Source organism: Danio rerio, chromosome 3 (assembly GCF_049306965.1).
Source record: "Danio rerio strain Tuebingen ecotype United States chromosome 3, GRCz12tu, whole genome shotgun sequence".
Taxonomy (NCBI): domain Eukaryota; kingdom Metazoa; phylum Chordata; class Actinopteri; order Cypriniformes; family Danionidae; genus Danio; species Danio rerio.
The window spans coordinates 5,973,623-5,994,014 of record NC_133178.1 but is presented as its reverse complement, the minus strand read 5'-3'; the positions used below and the strand labels follow the sequence as shown (position 1 = coordinate 5,994,014).

Below are 20,392 nucleotides of genomic sequence, written 5' to 3'. Positions count from 1 at the left end.
GGTTTTAAATTAGTAACTGCAAATGCTGAACCCATTTGATTTCAATTTATTTTCCTTAATACTGAGATAATTTGTTCAATGTAATGGGGTTCATCAATATACAGTATTTTTCAAGGAATTTAAGACTTTTAAGGCACTCAACTCTATTTATTCATTTATATTTTAGGTGTAAATTCATTTGTTGTATTTTAAAAATGTTACTTAAAGCAGGCGTTTTACACTTTAACCTCTGTAATAAAAGTGCCTAAAAGTTTCCGCTATATAATCCAATTCGGTAGGTGGCGCAGTTACAAAACGGGTCCTAGAAATGCAGTTTCACTTTGTCATCCAATCCGGTAGGTGGCGCTTCTGCAAAAAACTAGGGTCCTAAAAATGCGGTCCTAAACATGCGGTCCTGAGAGTGCAGCAAGTGTGCCGCAAGCCTGCGTTTGAGTGAAGGTCTCGGCCGTTAGATCGCCCCCTGGGGGCTGGCTGCAGTACAAGTCATAAAGCCCGCCTCCTCCGTGTTAATGAAGGAGACTTGAGCCCAAATAAAAAAATTAATTACACTTGCAATAAAATGTCCCGAAAGATGGTTCTGGTCGATTAAGGCACTGATTATTGTGCTGAAATAGGTGCAGATCCTCATTTTTGTGAACAGTTTGTTTTTAGCAGTAATTTAATGCTGGGCGTGTCATCGTGATTGACAGCTGTGATTGACAGTTTCTCAAAGCGCGGCGTCTGAGCTGCGGCAGGAGACTGAAATGTTATTACTCGATTTCTGTGATATTTTACTATGACAAAATGAGTTCAGCAGTAAACTACAGTTTCTGACATACATGATCTGGTGGAACACTGTTTATTCGCTAAGGTCAGAGCTTTTTTCGGGCTTTATTAGTTTGCTAATACACGCCTAACCACCCAGATAGCAAAATACACTGGGGCCAGTTCTTGCCTGCCGGAGACTTACCCCTCAGACTGACTACCTCTGCTGGACCTACTCCGGATGCCTGGACTCACTGCCCGATTCCAGCCTGAGTCAATTGAGCCAGATGCGGCGGCCGAGCGAGCAGGCGCTGCCGCATGCGAGCCGGAATCAGCCCGCGACGCCGCGACTAGGTTATGCGCTGATGCCCGGAGCTGGCGCGATTGAATCTTCATTATATAAAACCCTCACATTTGTTAACGTTATTACACCCATTTTTGTTGATATAACAACAAACGCATGCTACTATGTGAACGCAAAGTGTATCACTGAGTTTAACCTTTGAATAAAGATGCAAACAGCATAGCAATTATTTAAATAAAGGACAAAATAAATAACAATAAACCTGTATCGATTGCACAAGTATTAAATAATAATAATAATAAATACGAAAATGACAATAAAACTGCACAATAAAATAAACCCATTTAAGTACGGGGTATACAGGAGATTGTTAGCAGTAATTCTCTTTGTGTTTAAATAATAATCTCCACGTTGATCTCCTGTAAGGTTATTTGAACTTGCTTTATAGGACGTCTCTGCATTTTAAGTTTTGGCATGTTATTAAGTGATCTACTGAATTTGCTGTTATAAATCATTATAAGGTTCTTGAAACCGAATCTTATATAACCTAATAGAGCTGTAAATGTTAGATATTATTTATTTACATCATTTACTGTTGGCGTTTTATTTGAACACTGCAGCTAACATTAAAAAGAATGTAAATTCCTCGTTGCCAGATATAATGAAGGCATCGAATAAACCAAATGAAAACGGAGGCAAAAAAATTAAATAAATAAACAATTCAAGCGAAAATGAATAAACAATATACTAGTGATGTTACAGCAGATAGACGTTGTATTAATAGTGCAAAGTTTTTTTGCACAAATTGACAAATTGCAGGGTTGGGATGTGTAAATATCCTGTTGATATTTAGTAATCTTGCTGTATTTATCTTCTAAACGCACGATTGTTCCCGCATGGTAAATCGTTATGGAGTGTAGGCTATATTTTGGGTTCTGTTGATGGCTAATTAAAAATAAAAACCTTTCTAAAAATGTATGTGTTGTTTATATGTTATTGTTCATATTTTACAAGTGTTATTTCTACCCCTATGAAGATAACAAATACCAACAACAAATATAACAATAAGAGAATATATTATTTGTGCTCATATTCAGGCTAGAGTGTATAAAAGATCGTTTATTTCTGCAGTCCACCATGTATTGCTTTTATTAAAGTTTAACAGCTTACATCACACCGTTTTTAAACTGTATATTATTGTGTTTTTTTAATGTAAGTGCTTCTATTTACATCAGTGAGCGTTTGTTATAGTGCAGACACCGGCAGTCGAGTGAGAAGTTCGGGGGGCGTGGTTGATTTTACATAAAGCGTTTGGTTGGAAGCTCGACTCCGCTCATTATCGCGGCTCCTCCTCTGGCTCCATCAGACAGTCCTTCTGCGCATGTCTGGCTCCAATTTCAGCAGTCTTTTGCGACAGTTTGTGCCCGTCAAGCAGGCGTTTTGCCCTCAAGGCGTTCAATGGCAAAAGGGGCTGTCGCGTCGTCCATATTTTTTACAGTCATTGGAGTGCAGCTACTCCAGTTGTGCAGGATCATACTATTGAAGTTTACCGCTGTAAGTCGCTGTTGCTGTGATCGTCCTCTAGATGGCAGTAGTACACAGCACACTGATAGCGGAGGCGCTGGAGGAAAAGCTCAGAACAAGCAACATTAAACTCGTGTTGAAGATGAGAAGAAACAAAGAGGCTACACTTCAGCTTTTATCAACTCTAGAGAGATTATTTAGCGAACACGACACAACTCCTGCCTTTCTTCATTATATCCTGGCTCTTGACTGTCAATTCCTCTGTGAAAGCGATCAGGAATAGCGGACTTTTACCGTGTTCATATGTAAACAGGTAACGTTGTGTTTCTCTCCTTATTTATTAGTTCAGATTCCTACTTTCTCAATATTCAAGTGTTTTTCTCTCTGCTGTGTTCATCTTCAGTGTCGGTTTTCAGCTTTGTTTTTGCTTGGTTTTGGCCACTAACCTCTTTATTAAAGCTCTCGATGTAAAAGCTTCTCGCGGTAAAAGCACAGGTTATGATTCCTGTTTACTTTCACACATTCTTATACTTCAGGATTTGTCTGATCTTTATTAGCGGCAAATGAAATGCTGTGTTCACTCATTTCACCCTCATGGACAAACACTGCAGTCATTTATAGTAAATAGTGTAGTATAAATACAAAACACCAACACTGTACTACATTTACAACAACTATATTACAACACAGCACAGTTTACTGCAGTAAAAACTCATGTTAACTACAGTATGCAGAGCATTTTATTGCTTCACCAAAGTTACTGCTACAGCATTCAGAAACACAGTTGTAAATACTATAATAATAAATAGATACACTTTATTATAGTATGGTTGAAAAACACTTTAGTATTTACTATGAATTACTGTAGTATTTTTCATGTGCTAGTCATGTAATTCTGTTTAAAAAGTAGGGTTATAGGTAACACATTAAAATAATTTTATTTTAATTAATTGTGTTTACTAACATGAACAATTAGTAATACGTTCATAACGTCATTCATCTTTGTTAACATTATTTAAGTTGAAGTTAGTTCATGTTAAATCTCTGTTCATTATCTAATGTTAACAAGAACAACTTTGGATTTTATTAAGACATTAGTAAATGTTGAACTATGACTAATAAATGATTTACAGATTTATGCGTTCCTAATTGTAATAAATCCATGAACTACTGGATAATGCATTGTTTTGTGTTAAAATAGGCTGTAAAATTGATCAGCTAAAAATAAATATTTATCAATGTACTGTCAAAGTTATTTGTTTAATTGCAAGCCATAATTCACAAAATATAAAGACAGCAACTTTCTGGTTCTCATTTATAATAATTTTGAGCAAGAATCAAAGTTTGGTCAGTGTTTTTTATCCATTTTGCACAGTAAAAGATAATGGTATCAGTTAAACAGTTAAAATATATCATGGTTTTCACTACATTCATTCTTCCATGGCGTGGCGCAACACCAAGATTCATCTCGCCACGGCTACATTACAGCTTCCCATTCAAAACATTCAGTCATTGTTGTTGTTGTTTTTTATTAGCGGATTATAATTGCATCACAATGCATTAAAAGGTAAGTGAATTATAACAGCGCAAACTTTTCTGTAATCGTATAGTGCTGTGCGTTATTTGTTTAAACTTTAAGGTGACGTGCTGACTGACTGACTGATGGTGCGTGATGCGTGAGGTTTCAATTAAGATGAACACAGTTTTCATAATTAAACTTTATTTATAGATGAAGGTCTGTGGTTCTGCATACAATGACTTAATCTTGCTGGAGTTTATAGCCGTTTCACTTTACTCCAGGATGCATTAATGCCGCTCAGTAGGTCTACTGGAGAAATTCATAAATATTTCCAGCAAATCTAATAAATGAGTTGCATAAAACTGATGCCGTGCGACCAGTTTTCACAGCAAAATATTCACCACATTAAGCATCTTTGCACCTCAAAACACCAAACGCAGCGCTCAGGAATGGTTTAAAACAGTTGACATGTCAACTTGCTGCAGTAAACAAAGCCCGCAATGCCTGCCCTGCCATCAAGATAATCTCTGAGCCGTGTAAATGTAAAGATCTGGATACGAGAGAATGAAAACAACACGGACAGATTTAGTTTTAGAAACCACCTGAAGTTACAGATAATGGCACATCTGATTAGTGATCATGTAATGATTGTCAATCCAGCATTTACACTTTTCGAAGAGTGGATAAAAGACTTCCAGTGGTTAAAGTGGGCTATGACTAAAGCATTCACCGTAAAGCCGGTGTGACAGAGGTATCAGGTAACAGTGTTTGCCACTGCATCTACACATTAAGCACGAGATCTAACGTTATTTAATCCTTCTTTTAAACGTTACGATGCTGTCAATCGTGCGACTGATACTGCGTTCACTATCACTGAAGAGCATGCTTTTACTGAGATGAAACTAATATTGCAGCTCATGAAAAGACTGTTATTGCTATTAAAATGACGTATGCAAATAATAAGTTATATGTCAATATTATTTCCCAGAGATCGGTTGCGGCTGGAAGGACAACCGCTGCGTAAAACTTGCTGGATAAATCGGCCACAATAAGGACTGCCCGATGGCCCGGGGCCAGCGTGCGAGACGCTCAGGTTAGTGTGCATAATGTTACTGGCCCGGTCAGGCCAGTGCTGTCTTGTCACAAAAGTTTGGCTGAGACTGTCTGTCAATTGCATGCAAATACAATCTTAGGGTGCTTTCACACATAGACGCTTGTTTCAGAATCTGTCTCGTTTCCTCCGCCAGCGCGGTTTGTTTGGCAAATGTGAATCCAGCAATTGTGCTATATTGAAATATTAGAGAGCTGTTTATCCGTTATTAAAATTGACCAAAGTTACCATCTGATAATTTTTTCATATTTTAATCTATAATATGTTGTATTAGGCCTGTTGTTTTGTTCATTTCTGCACTGACACCTTGAAAGAAAGATCAACATTGATCTGCTTTATGATCTGATGCAGTCTCGGCTTATATGTCTCTCTATAACTTAAGCCTATAAAGCAGAATTCTCGCCAACGTTTCTTTAATAGATTAATTTAATAGATGGATAGATTTTTACTAAACTTGACAACTGAAATGAGGCTCTGTATGAGAGTCTGATTTATATTCGGTGACGATGTCTGTGGGGTGTTAAAATTAAAGTGCACATTTTCAGCTATAAGATATTTTAAACACAACTGCTCAAAAGTTTGAGGTCAGAATGATTGTTTAATATGATACAAATCAGCTTCTCCTGCTCACCAAGACTGCATTTATTTAATCATAAATACAGCACAAATTATGAAATGTTGCGCTATAAAATAATTGTTCAAAAGTAGTTTATCATTTAATTTAATCATTTATTCCAGGGATTTTAAGATGAATTTTCAGCTTTATTACTCCACTCTTTACATGTCACATGATCCTTCAGAAATCACTCTAACATTATTATTATTATTGTTATTATTATTATTAATAATGATATTGTTATTAATAGTAATAGTAATAAAGCAATAATGTCTGAAATAATTATTTTTTTTAACTACTTACAATAAGAAAGCAGTGATTTAAATTTGTAATAAATATTTAACAATTTACTATTTTTTTTTTTACATATAATAAACGTAGCCTTGATGAACTGAATAATTTTGCTTTAAAAACATAAAAAAAATTAATAAAACTTGACAGGTACTGTGTGTATATATATATATAGTAAACGTTTTGGAAGGGCAAGTAAAAATTGGAACCACTGATCGGGCCGGTCGAAAAAATCCTTAGCGTTTTATTTCTTAGGTGTGAATAAAGTGCTATTATATAATAGAATCTGTTCATATAAAACGTGTAGTAACGGTGCTCATGGTGCATGGTTTCCGCTACATTCATTCTTCCGTGGCGCCACATCAAAATTCATCAGAATTCTAGCCAATGTTTCTTTAATAGATTGATTAGTTCATTAGATGGATAGATTTTTACCAAACCTGACAACTAGGCTACATCACAGCTTCTTATTCAAAATATTCGGTCGTGTTTTAAATAGCGGGTTAAAATTGCACCGAATACATATGAAAAGGTAAGTGAATAATAACAGCGCATGCCATGGGCACATGTACAGTCCAGCGCAGCCTTCACATACTCGCGCACCAGTCAGCAAAATGTACTTATTCGTCACAACAATGAGTAGCGCACGCTTTGTGATTGGTCGGATTGGTAGCGGTGATAAGAGTGTGTGGTGCAGAGAGCCACATTTTAGGCAATGTGTTTTAATTTCAGTTATTCAATGTTGATGTTCAGTAAATAATCACAGATAGTAGATAGTGTGTGTTTACTTCAATTATTTTAAAAGCAAGTAATCCACCCTACATTCACAATCTCTCACTTGTAATGTGTGAGCATATTTACTGTACAAAACTTGTCAGTGAACTATGAGGGCAAAAATATATGTAAATAAAATAATAGTTCATTAACCGTAATCGATTAAAAATATTCAATTAATCGAGACGTGTGGTCGGGAGCGCTGTGTGACAGGCCAGATGTACATGAGATTATTCAAGTTTTTTATTTTTAATAAATTTGCAACCATTTCAAAAACTCTTTTTTTCACATTGTCATTATGGGGTATTGTGTGTAGAATGTTGAGGAAATAAATGAATTTAATCCATTTTGGAATAAGGCTGTAACATAAAAGCGCTCCCTGGATGCACTTTACTTTAACCACATCGAGGCAGAATATTCTCGCACAGAAGGATAAGAGAACAAAGACTTATTGTTAGAATAACCTTACGGAGCTACGCACATTGCGTCTGTGCAGTCATTGCGTGAATGAAGCACTTGATGTATCACTGAGACACAGCGCGCAGCCCTCTGATATTTGCACGACATTTCCAAAACAGCGGAAAAGTGGAAGATTGTGTGCGTTTTGAATCTGTCATATGCAATATTGAGCCTTTTCTAATGAAAATTTTCAGGTAAGCCTACTTTGTGTGAGAAAAGCGGGTGATAACCCTCTCTACTTTAGTGTTGCGAATGCGATCTGCTCGTCTAACACACAGCACAACATGGTTTTGAAGCTGCAATGAACTCCTATTTGCAGGTCGACATAAACCCATTAAATGCTTAACTTAATGTATTTCTCCACTGATTATTTAAACTAACAAGAACAAAAAATCTTGGAGAGTTTTTGTGTTGTCATAAATACGGCAAACAGTTTGAATAGGGAATGAATGTAGAATGATTGACAGGCACAGCAGAGGGAAGCGCTAAACTGAACCTGAATTTACCCACTTGAATATTCATTTGTACTTCACATTAAACTATAGAATGGCTTCAGAACATTTGGGATATAGTAGGCCTACATGGCAACCTTTGTGCCTTATAATAGACTACTTGCATGGCTTTTGTCGGTTAATAAATTACACAGGATATAGCGTACACGCAAGACCGGATTGGGATCAATTTGTCCGATATCCGATCCAGCAAAACATGTGGTATCAAATTAATATCCGATCCAAGTATTGAGATCTGTGAATGCCTAGTACATTCATTCATTCTTTGCTCCTTTTCCGGGGCCGGTTCGCGGGGGCAGCAGTCTTAGGAGTGAACCCCAGACTTCCCTCTCCACAGACACTTCTTCCATCTCCTACAGGGGAATCCTGAGGCGTTCCCGATGTGGAGGAGCAGCGGCTCTACTCGGAGCTCCTCACCCTATCCATAAGAGTGCGCCCTGCCACCTTTCGAAGGAAACTCATTTCGGCTGCTTGTATCCGAGATCTTGTCCTTTCAGTCATGACCCAATGCTCATGACCATAAGTGAGAGTAGGAACTTAGATTGACTGGTAAATCGAGAGCTTTGCCTTTCGGCTCAGCTCTTTCACCACAATGGACCAGTACATCGACCACATTACTGCTGCCGCTGCACTAATCTGCCTGTCAATTTCACGTACCATCCTTCCCTCCCTCATGAACAAAACCCAGAGATACTTAAACTCCTCTACCTGGGGTAAGGATTTTCTTCCAACCTGGAGATGGCAAATCACCTTTTTCCGGTTGAGCACCATGGCCTCAGACTTGAAGGAGCTGATTCTCATACCAGCCGCGTCACACTTGGCAGCAAACCAGCCCAGTGCATGCTAAAGGTCCATGTTCGATGAAGCAATCAGAACAACATCGTCTGCGAATAAAAGAAATGAAAACCTGTGCTCCCGACCCAGACCCCGTCCAGCCCAAGGCTGCGCCTTGAAATTCTGTCCATAAAATTATTAATAGAATTGGTGACAAGGGGTAGCCCTGCCGGAGTCCAACATGAACTGGAAACAAATCGGACTTATTGCTGGCAATGCGAACCAGACTCCTCTGTTCATACAGGGAGGAGACGGCCCTCAACAGATCGTCTCTGACCCCATACTCCCCGAGCACCCTCCTCAGAATGCCACGACGGACGCAATCAAATGTCTGCTCCAAGTCTACAAAACACATGTGGACTGGTTGGGCATACTCTCATGAACCCTCGAGCACCCTGGTGAATGTATAGAGCTGCTCCAGTGTGCCACAGCCCGGACAAAAATCACATTGTTTTTCCTGGATCCTAGGTTCAACCATTGGCCGGATCCTCCTCTCCAGTACCCTGGCATAGACTTTCCCCTGGAGGCTTAGGAGTGTGATCCCGCTATAGTTAGAGCACACCCTCAGGTCCTCCTTCTTAAAAATGGGAACCACCACCCCAGTTGCCCAGTCCAGAGGTACTGTCCCTGACCTCCATGCGTTGTTGTTAAGATGTGTCAGCCACAACAGCCCCACAATAGGTGAGTCCACCCCTGAATCCCCAGCCTCTGTTTCCTCAATGAAAGACATGTCGATGTGTTTAAGGAGATCCTCAAAGTATTTCTTCCACAGCCCGACCACATCCCCAGTTGAGGTCAACAGCTCGCCACGTTCGCTGTAAACAGCGTTGATGTGGAGCTGCTTTACCCTCCTGAGGTGCCAGACAGTTTGCCAGAATCTCTTTGGGGCCAACCGATAGTCTTCCTCCATGCTCTCCCGAAACTCTTCCCAGGCCTGAGTTTTTTCTTCTGCAACGACCCAGGCTGCAGCACGTTTGGACTGTCGATACCCATCAGCTGTCTCTGGAGTCCTGCAAAACTTCTTCAGTTTGACGGCATCCCTTACTTCCGGTGTCCACCACCAGCTCCTCACGGCCGCATTAACCATGGAGTCGGAGAACATGGACCATGCAGTCTTCATGTCTCCAGCCTCCCTCAGGATCTTGTCAAAGCTCTTTTAGAGGTGAGAGTTGAAAATCCCTCTGACTTGAGGTTCAGCAAGACATTCCCAGAGGACCCTCACAATACGCTTGGGCCTACCAGGTCTGTCAAGCTTTCCCCCCTGCCAGCGGATCCAACTCCCTACCAGGTGGTGATCAGTTGACAGCTCTGCCCCTCTCTTTACCAGAGTGTTCAAGACATATGGTCAGAGATCAGATGATACAACCACAAAGTCGATCATTGACCTCCACCCTAGGGTGTTCTGGTGCGATGTGCACTGATGGACACCCTTATGCTTAAACATGGTGTTCGTTATTGACAAACTGTGATAAGCACAGAAGTCTGAAACCAAAACACCACTCGGGTTCAGATCAGGAAGGTCGTGCCTCCCAATCACACCTTTCCAGGTATCACTGTCATTATCCACGAGGGCAGTCCCCTTGCAAAACAATGGAGTCCTTAGTCTATGCGCCTTCCAGCACCCCTCCCAGGGACTCCAAGAAAGCCGGGTACTCTGCACTGGTGTTTGGCCCGTAGGCACAAACCACAGTGAGAGACCTATCCCCAACCCGAAGGCGCAAGGAGGCGACCCTCTTGTTCACCAGGGAAAGCTACAACACATGGCGGCTAAGTTGGGGAGCTATAAGCAAGCCCACACCAGCCCGCCGCCTCTCACCGTGAGCAACTCCAGAGTAAAAGATAGTCCAGCCCTTCTCAAGAAGTTGAGTGCCAAAGCCCTAGCTGTGGGTGGAGGTGAGCCCAGCTATCGCTAGTCAGTACCATTCTACCTCCCGCACAAGCTCGGGCTCCTTGCCTCCCAGTGAGGTGACATTCCATGTCCCAAGAGCCAGTTTCCGTGCCTAACAATCGGGTTGTCGTGGTCCCAACTTTCAACCACCACCCATTTCACAATACACCGGCCCCTTATGGCACCCCCTGCTGGTGGTGGACCTGCAAAAGGATGGTTCCACATCGCTCTTTCGGGCTAAGACCTGCCGGGTTCTGTAAGAAAAAAATCCCAGCCACCAGGCGCTTGCATACAAGCCCCAACCCCAAGTCTGGCTCCAGGCTTGGGCCCCGGCTGTGCCACGCCGGGTGACATCACAGTCTTTGATGTCGTTGTACTCATAAGGGGTTTTTGAACCGCACTTAGTCTGACCTGTCACCCAAGACCTGTTTGCCTTGGGAGACCCTACCAGAGATATTAGCCCGCCACCAAAAATGCTCTTAGGATCACTCCGCCACTCAAACCCCTCCACCACAATAAAGTGGTGGTTCATGGAGGAGGCACACAAGCAAAATTCATTCACACAAGCAAAATTAAACTCCCATGAATTCAGAATAGAACAAAACATCAAATTCTGGATCTCCTGATGAAAGTAATTATGAAATAAGTGCAGATTTATTCTCTGGAATCTGGGCTTACATCATTACTGCATTCATGACAGCATTCAGTCAGAGCATCAGTCGCTCTTCAGATCTCAAATACAAACATCTTTCATAACTTTAATATTAAAAGAGATTAGGGATTATAAATCCACCACTTTAAGAGCGACACATTATTATAAATGCATTGTCCAAATATGTGTAAAAGCATCTTAAGGTAATGACGAAATGGTAATACGGTTGATATTATACAAGTGTTTTCAAATTAATTAATGGTAGATCAGTTTAGGGTGACGCGGTCGTGCAGTAGGAAGTGCTGTTGCCTCACAGCAAGAAGGTCGCAGGGTCAGTTGGCATTTCTGTATGGAGTTTGCATGTTCTCCCTGTGTTCGCCTGGGTTTTCTCCGGATGCTCGGGTTTCCCCCACAGTCTAAAGACATTCAGTACAAGTGAAATGAGTAGGCTAAATTGTCAGCAGTGTATGAGTGTTTATAAAACATATGCTGGATAAGTTGGCGGTTCATTCCGCTTTGTCGATTAATAATTAATAAAGGGCCTGTAAAACCTGGTTTATACTTCCGTGTCAAGTTTTTTCGGCGTGACCCACGGCACATGCAACGCGCATAGCTGTGCATTTATACTTCTTCACTCTGTTTCTGTTGCTCAGCAAAACCCTTTCAAAACTCTAGCTGGCAGTAGGTGCTTCTGTTTCTCTGTGTTGAGTTCTTTCGCTGGTGTTGTTTTTTCTGAACGCTTCCTTAATGTACGCTTTCTTAAATGGCTCAAATTTGCTCATTTTGTGGTGGGAAATGGAGAACGTGCAACAACTTTAATCACTAGGTAAACACAAAACAGCAGTCTCCATCCAGAGCTCCTTCACAGGACTCTTGTAAACTTGTAAACACCCACTGCATCATGCCTGCGCGGCTCTCATGTCTGCCCACAGTTGTCAGCACTACCAATGACAGAGCTTGCACTACGCATTACGTTTTTTGAGAGGTGTCTTTCAGCGACATCGATGGCCACAGCGAGGGGCTATGCGTCCTCGCGTAGGCTGCGACAAAGCATACGCGTGCGCTTGACACAGAAGTTGTAGCAGCCCTTCAGCATTCAATAAATAGGCAGAGAGTTTTTGACGGGTGCATTTAAAATTGTTTACTTGGATTCAATAAAGTTCATCACAGAAATCTTGATTGTCTCAGTTCTTTGTTGTATACAAGCATCAATTCTCATCTTTACCGGTTTGCACATACTTCTTTGCACATAATATCATAGTAGCATGTAGCACTGTAGCACCAAAAACATCAAAGCACTGAAACACTGAAGCACCAAAAGCAGAGAAAACAAACAAACAACTTAGAAATATAGACTCAAGTAAATTCACAAAACATCTAACATTTTCCAAATAAATCAAACAATAAACAAAACATACCTTGCTCTGCTTGCCGAAGGGATACTAAAAGCTCAAGGCATTCTTCCAAGCAGTACCTGTTAGCTTGTGAACAAACGTGAATTGCTCTTACTCTTTGTCTTACTTAAATCCTATCGGTCTAGATCGCCCTCCTGTGGTGACTCCAATTATGGCAAGCATAGCGAGTACATTAAATCATGGCAGTTACAGAAGTATAAATCAGCCAAATGCCGAAAAGAAAATGAATGAATGAAGATCGGTGTATCTTGCTTATGAAATTAAAGGTATAAAAATACACCAAGAGGGATCATAAATGAAACTTTAGTGGTGGTAAACGTTCACTTTCTTAAATAATTAATTTATAAATAAAGTCTTTTTATATTTATTTCAGGCCTGATGGAGGAGACACGCCGTCATGAGAAAATCATAGAAAATACACACTCACTGAAGAGAAAAAGCAAAAAATGCTTCACCTGCACTCAGTGTGGAATAAGTCTGGCAGACAAACACGGTTTCAGAAATCACATGAGGATCCACACTGGAGAGAAACCATTCACATGCTCTCAGTGTGGGATGAGTTTCAGAACCTCATCAACCCATAATACACACATGATGATCCACACTGGAGAGAGACCATTCACATGTTCTCAGTGTGGGATGAGTTTCAGAACCTCATCAACCCATAATAAACACATGCTGACCCACACTGGAGAGAAACCACACCAATGTGATCAGTGCGGCAAAACATTTTTGATGGCTTCATATCTGAAGAAACACCTTCAAGTTCATACAGAGGAGAGGCCTTATTCATGCACTGTGTGTGGAAAGAATTTCAGACATGAAAATGTTTTAAGAAGTCATCAGAAGATCCACACCGGTGTGAGAGAGTATGTGTGCTTTGAGTGTAATAAGACCTTTCTTACGGCTGCAAAATTGAAATCACATGTGAGGATTCACACTGGAGAGAAACCTTACAAGTGTTCACACTGTGACAAGAGATTCAGTCTGTTAGAAAGCCTGAAATCACATGAAAGGATTCACACTGGAGAAAGACCTTACAAGTGTTCACACTGTGACAAAAGATTCAGTACATTAGGAAGCCTGCAAAGACATGAGAGAATTCACACTGGAGAGAAACCTTATACGTGTTCACATTGTGACCAGAGATTCAGTCAGTTAGAAAACCTGAAAACACATGAGAGAACTCACACTGGAGAGAAACCTTACATGTGTTCGCACTGCGACAAGGGATTCAGTACATTAGGAAGCCTGAAAACGCATGAGAGGATTCACACTGGAGAGAGACCTTACATGTGTTCACACTGCGACAAGAGCTTCAGTCAGTTAGAAACCCTGAAAACACATAAACGGATTCACACTGGAGAGAAACCTTACGAGTGTTCACACTGTGACCAGAGATTCAGACAGTTAGCAAGCCTGAAGTCACATGAGAGGATTCACACTGGAGAGAAACCTTATACGTGTTCACACTGCGACAAGAAATTCAGTAGATCAGGAAGCCTGAAAACACATGAGAGGTTTCACACTGGAGAGAGACCTTACATGTGTTTACACTGCGACAAGAGATTCATTGATTCAAGGAATCTGAAAAAACATGAGAGGATTCACGCTACAGAGAAGCCTTGTAACCTTGAAGGTATAAGGGTCGCCATAGTCTAACAAAACTGAGTATCTGCTTTGTTTCTCTTTAGATAATCAATTCAGACACCTGTAGTGAAATTAGCTCAGTTTTTGAATATTAATGATCAACAGTAACGAGTTATTATTAATTATGAATATTCAGAATTAACTTACACTCCTGAACAAAATCTTAAGACCAGGGGAAACATTACAGTAACTTACATTTTGCATAGGTAGATCTCGATCTCTTTCACTCATTGTGAGAGTTTCTTTGATGTGTGGAAGATGTTGTCTTGGGTGGAGCTTGCAACGCAGATCAGAGGATATGCAAGACGTAACTTCAAACTGAGTTTAATTTGCTGGAAAATAAGAAACGTGGACTCGGGCGAGTCACGTGAGTACAGAAACGCGGTCTGCCCCATTAGGGGCTCTTCTGTGTAGACCTTCCGCCAAGACCTTTCTGTAAAGGTTTTATGGGTGTAAGAGGTATTTAAAGACATTGGACAGGTGACTCTTAGGGTGCTTTCACACCTACACTTTTGTTTCGGAACGCATCTCGTTTGCCCAGTTAGCGCGGTTCGTTTGGCATATGTGAACAGGGCAATCGCGCTCTGTTCCGCACCAAAGTAATCGCTCCTAGATCGCTTGAATGAGGTAGTCTCGGCTCGATTGAAACGAACCCTGGAGCGGTTCGATTGCAGTGAGAAAGCGATCTGATCCGAGCGCAGTTATATCACAGTGTTTTATGGATATGTAATAGGCTTACGGCTATATGAAGAGAGAATTATGAGTAGGGCGGGAAGTTTCGCGAGTCTCCGGATGCCCACAAACGAGTGATGATCTCCCGGTAGTCTCGCGTCTCCCTCCCGGTCCTCAAATAGGCATCGTCGCGCACCCTTCTCACCCCTCCCTACCACGTCTCTCCTCAGACACTCGCACTCCCTGTCGATCACCACCAAACCACTACCTCTCCTGACAGCTGAGCGGGACTCTGCAAAATAAACCCTGACACTATGTAAGGAGAGTTTACTCGCACGTGACTTGTTTTAGCTCTTTTGGTCCGATTAGAAACTTTGCAGTGTGAAAGCGAACCGCTCCAAGAGCAAAGAGCAACAATGTAACAATTGTAATCTCTGTTTCGGAACAACTGAATCGATTCACAGGTGTGAAAGCACCCTCAGTCTCTCCTGACTGACCATTGGCATGAGAGGAACAGTCGAGCAGGAAACTTTCTTTGTTCTCCCAGCTGGTGCATACAGTCCCAAGACAGACAGACAAAACTTTAACTCATGGTTTGAAACTACACCAAGCATACAAGTTATCATCCTACGTTCTAGATCATGAGAATTATGTATGGAGAAGAACGACACCAAACAGGACTATTTTAGAGATACATAAAACATAATTCATGCATTCTTAGTTTATCTAGTGTCTTGAAAAGGGCGTATACAGGTGTATATATATATCAATGTCTTTAAAGGGGGGACAACTCTTGTTCTGGCCAACGTCTTGCTGGCACCAGGGGTCATAAACTCATGTGGACTGACCAAGTGCCTTTTAGCGGTCATAACGGAATTTGTTTTCCTCTGGACTGTACGTTACACACGTGTGATAATATGAACACAAGGACTCACTCAACATCCAATTAACTCCAGAACAAATGGGTAACAAACTTTTCTTCCAGACAGAAATGAATCCTTTCTGAAATCCATATATTAAAAATCGACAGACAGACTTTTAATTTTACTACACGACACTTGTATGACACCTCAAACTGTTTATATTGAACAACACGTTAATCATAAAATGAAATCTTGCATTGGTTTGCCATAAATGTTTGTCACGTGTGGGATGAATGAATGTTGAAAACTTTTCTCCTGCTTTCGTTTGCTTTATCTATGAATTTAATCAAACAAATGTGAAATGTATTTTATTACCATTAAAGGGCACATAGTTTACCCCTTTTTTATGATTGAATATTAATATTCTGGTTCTTCTGAGTGTGCCAGTTTAGGTTCAGTTCAACACAGTTCAGGGGTCCGTTCTTCGTACAAGGATTACTCAGTTAGCTGAATTTGGATATTGACGATTTGGCACGTTCCAGGATCGTTTCGTTCTTCAAAGCTGATTCGAGAGTTGTTGTCATGGCAACAGTTCTGCTAGCTCAAACCTGATCGGGAGCAGGTTCAATTCATATAAACAGGATTAAATCGGCTCAGTTCAAGCAAAGATAATACAGAAAGTATATACCGAATTCTGATATTTTCTTACAGTAGTAAAGTTACACTTGGGAAAATGGTAAATATTTTTTAATTATATAAAAATATAAATAAAATAAATAAAGTTATCCATATTAATAAAACTTATGCAATCTGCACCCTCGAAATGAAAGTACAAAGACTGCCACCATCTGGTGCAAAGAGAAAACTTATTGATATGAACTTTTTAGATCGCTTTAGTACAAATTGTGTATAATAGAAATGCACAATATGTGACTTTTTTAAAGAAATAATACATTTCAGCAGTCATAAACATGTTTTGACAGTTAGTATGCCAGTGATTTGATGCTTCACAAAAGTTGCAGACGCCTTTACCAATATAAAAAAATGCTTTTGTAAACAACCAGTTATTCTTTACACCGATTAAAAAACGGCTACTATAATAAAGAAAATCTTCTCTAAATGTAGAACGAAATACACTGATATGCATTGAAATACATGATGAAAACTCTTGACACATGACAGTGTAAAGCCTGCAGCTCATAACAAATGTGGAAGGTTATTGCGTGTCATATTTAACAAGCCGTTTGCTGCTAATTTGATGTAATTTTGCTCACATGGATAATTGAATATTAATCAGATGATGTCATTACGCTGCTGTGCCGTCAGCCAATCGTTGCATTGCTGATCATGATTTCGAGGATCGATAGATCTGTCCTTCAATACACACGCAGCGATCTCAGATCAGTTTATCCAGACATTCTAATCTGATTCGCAAACTTGTTTGAAGAACCAAATTAGCGAGAGATCAGTTATCAAGATTAAAAGATCCAGGATCTGCCAAATCATCTTAGATCATTTAAGCGAGGTACGAAGAACGGACCCCAGATGTTTTTATTACAATGTGTTCTAAACTGTCAGGTTGGGGGCATGTACACAGTTTGCTGTTTAGGGGCGTGTTGCTTCACAGTTTCGGCTTCCCGCCCAACGTAACAAGGGGGCGGAGCCAAGAGCTCCTACGCTCTGTGTTTACAACAGACAGGCTGACTGAGAGAGAGAGAAGCTAAGCTATGCTAGGATGAGCATTCAGAACTCCGAAATGCACGGAGCCACGCAAAAGGTACAAGCAATAATTCCGATTACAGCGATAATGTGGAGAATACTGATCTTGAGCCCAATGAGCTTTTCATCAAAAAATAGAGCAAGGGTGTTCCTTTAGCGATATCGCTTTGACTCACCACTGAAAATGGCGGACGTGCAACAAGAAACTGAGGATATAATCGTGACGCAAGGCTGTCAATCAATATTGGTGGGCGGGGGGACCGCACTCCTACGTAAAGTTGCGGTCGGTCTGAAAACTGCTCCAATTGGTCCACCGTTTTTTTGTTGTTAAATTGAAAAAAAGGAGTGTGTGTGTTTATATCACCCCAATATGACGGTCTATACACTATACATACACATGTGTGTCCAAACAGCTTGAAAAGTAGATTTTTCACCATAGGTGCCCTTTAAACATTTATACTTTAAACTTCACCATTAAGTGTCATAACGTGAGGAGTCATACCGAGGGCCAGACAGAATTTGCAGATATGTTTAGCTATTTCTTCGCAGAATTTTGTGGAAGATCTGCAGATTTATGAAGAATGATTTTGGGAGTGTCGTAACTAAACACTTAATATGTGAAATAAAAAGTCATACCTTTAACTTTTATTCAACGTTTACAATAAAAATCCAATTAGATCCACTTATTTAGTAAACAAAGCAAGTCTCTCATATAATATATCGACTGAAAGACAGAAAATATTACTTCACAAACTGTATTGTAAATAAATCATAATGAATAAATCAGTAATATTTCTGAAGTTAAGTTATAAACTGAATAAGTATTAATTTACTCACATTTACACCAGTAAATAAATAGACTCAATCATGGGCTAAAAATCTGCAGAATTCTGTTCGCACAGATTGCGTGTGGGCCGAGTCACACCCTCACACTTCAAGTTAGGTAATACATCGAATATCAGCGACAATATCTGAATAATTTTGATGAGGATGTAAAACTTTTAATTATTGCCAATATCAAATATATTCACACTGGGCCAATTCTTTCATATATAAACACACAGCAACCACAGAGAAGTAGAGAAGTTAAAACCACTCCTGCTTTCCACATGCTTTTAGGCCCGTTTACACTGTCAGGTCTTGATGGCCAATTCTGATTAGTTGCCCATATCCAAACTTCCACATCTGTTATTTTTTAATTCGTTGAGAGTCTAGTTGAGTTTAGTGTGCCGCGAAGCCAGAAGTGAACATGACTGCAGTCTTTTGTCGTCTTAAAAGTGAATCTCCTGACTTCAAGCCTCACGTGAACAACAGACCAACTATCAGTGAACCCATGTGGGAGCCCAGCTTGGCAGAGGGAGATCTCCACATCACAGAAGGAACACAGGTAATGCCTCCAGATTAATACTGAATTGCTGTAAATTATATGTAAGCCTGAAGAAACAATAGAAGGGTTGAGTTTATCATTTCTGGTTTGTTTAAAAGGTCTTACAAATACTGTGACTGCATCATTAAACTCTCTCAAACTCTTTCTCTACTTTCTACAACCTGTATGATTGTGTTTGTGTGTTTGTTTTAGGTGTTAACTTCTGTTAGAATAGGCAAAGTTTCATCTGTTTTTAAAAGAAAAGTGCCTGAGCATATTTTAATAATTTAATTTAAATGCAATCCTACTTTTATTTCAGGTTTGATGAAGAAGTGTGGAAAGAGTTTGGCATGCAAAAAGACTCACACGAGGATTCACACTAGAGAGAAACCATTCACATGTTCTCAGTGTGGGAAGAGTTTCAGACAATCATTAATCCAATAAAGAGCCCCTATTATACATGAAATAGGGTCATATTTGGTTGTAAGGGTCTTCAAAAACAGTCTAAAATAACTTTATTCAACGATTTATCTATGGGAGGATCAGAAAGCTTTTGGATTAAATCAAAATAATTTTATTTGAAGATCATTAATGACAGAATTTAATTTTTTGGGTGAACTAAACCTTTAAGCAGCGGTAAGCTTCACAAATACTTAAAATTGATCGACTTAAAACTGCTTTAATTTATTGTGTAAACTACATTTTGTTCATTTTGTGCTTGTGTTTCTTTGTTTATTGGTCTTAGAGATAAGCCTGCTGTGAAAAGTGTCACAAACATCCTGAAAAAATAAAACCAAAGTTTCTCAGAGATTATGAGTTTTGTAATATTGTTAAAATATATTTCTTAAAATAAAAGTATCGAAAAAAAGTATCGTTCTGAACCGGTATCGAATTCAGGGTATCAGTATTGAAATTTTTGGAACGATACCAGCCATAGTTATTAGAGATGAGTTATTAAAACTACTGTTAAGAAATGTGTAGAAAAGATCTGCTCTCTGTTAAACAGAAAATGGGGGAAAATAAATAAATAAAAATAATAAAAATAAAAGCTAATAATTCAGGGGGGCTAGTAAATCTGACTTCAACTGTATGTATGTATATATCAGATGGGGTGAGCAGAGGTCTCAGTCTTCTTTGCATTATCTACAGGACAGAAAGATTATTCAGCGCAGTGGTTCTCAAACTTTTTACACCAATTACCACCTCAGAAAGAAAGTGTGAAAGCAGATTTATTGCTAATAAGAGTATTTATGATTGTCAGACACTTTAAACATGATAAATACAGTTTGAACATTAACACTGTACTGTACTTACAGGTAAAATAATTAAAATGTGCTTAAAGTTAAACAGCTGCTGAACTGAAATATACAGCATTGACATATAGTAGCTGGGAATGTTGATGGAGATTAATATATATTACAATTACTACTACATTTACTATAGTATTTTTTTGTGTGGGGTATCAGCTGGAAATGTTAT

The 20,392-nt window shown here is 39.7% G+C and overlaps 1 protein-coding gene and 1 long non-coding RNA gene across 3 annotated transcripts; both read left to right on the top strand.

Moving 5' to 3' along the window:
* The first annotated feature begins 2,684 nt into the window (after positions 1-2,684).
* Positions 2,685-16,224, top strand: LOC100536030 (uncharacterized). Of its 2 annotated transcripts, XM_068217779.2 has the most exons (3): positions 2,685-2,885; positions 5,080-5,184; positions 13,017-16,224. In XM_068217779.2, exons 2-3 carry the CDS (start codon positions 5,154-5,156, stop codon positions 14,303-14,305), a joined length of 1,320 nt encoding a protein of 439 aa, XP_068073880.1. In that variant the 5' UTR covers positions 2,685-2,885; positions 5,080-5,153; the 3' UTR covers positions 14,306-16,224. The 2 variants fall into 2 exon arrangements, with proteins under 2 accessions (XP_068073880.1, XP_009301296.1); XM_009303021.4 differs by lacking the exon at positions 5,080-5,184.
* Positions 16,225-18,142: 1,918 nt separating this feature from the next.
* On the top strand, positions 18,143-19,721 carry LOC141381119 (uncharacterized). Its single transcript, XR_012400789.1, has 2 exons — positions 18,143-18,934; positions 19,233-19,721. It is a non-coding gene; the product is annotated as an uncharacterized lncRNA (long non-coding RNA).
* Positions 19,722-20,392: the final 671 nt, after the last annotated feature.

Coding starts and splice junctions, on each gene's coding strand:
- LOC100536030 (XM_068217779.2), top strand. CDS start 5,154: ATGGCCCGGGGCCAGCGTGCGAGACGCTCAG. Junction 5,185..13,016: donor CCAGCGTGCGAGACGCTCAG/GTTAGTGTGCAT, acceptor TATTTATTTCAG/GCCTGATGGAGGAGACACGC.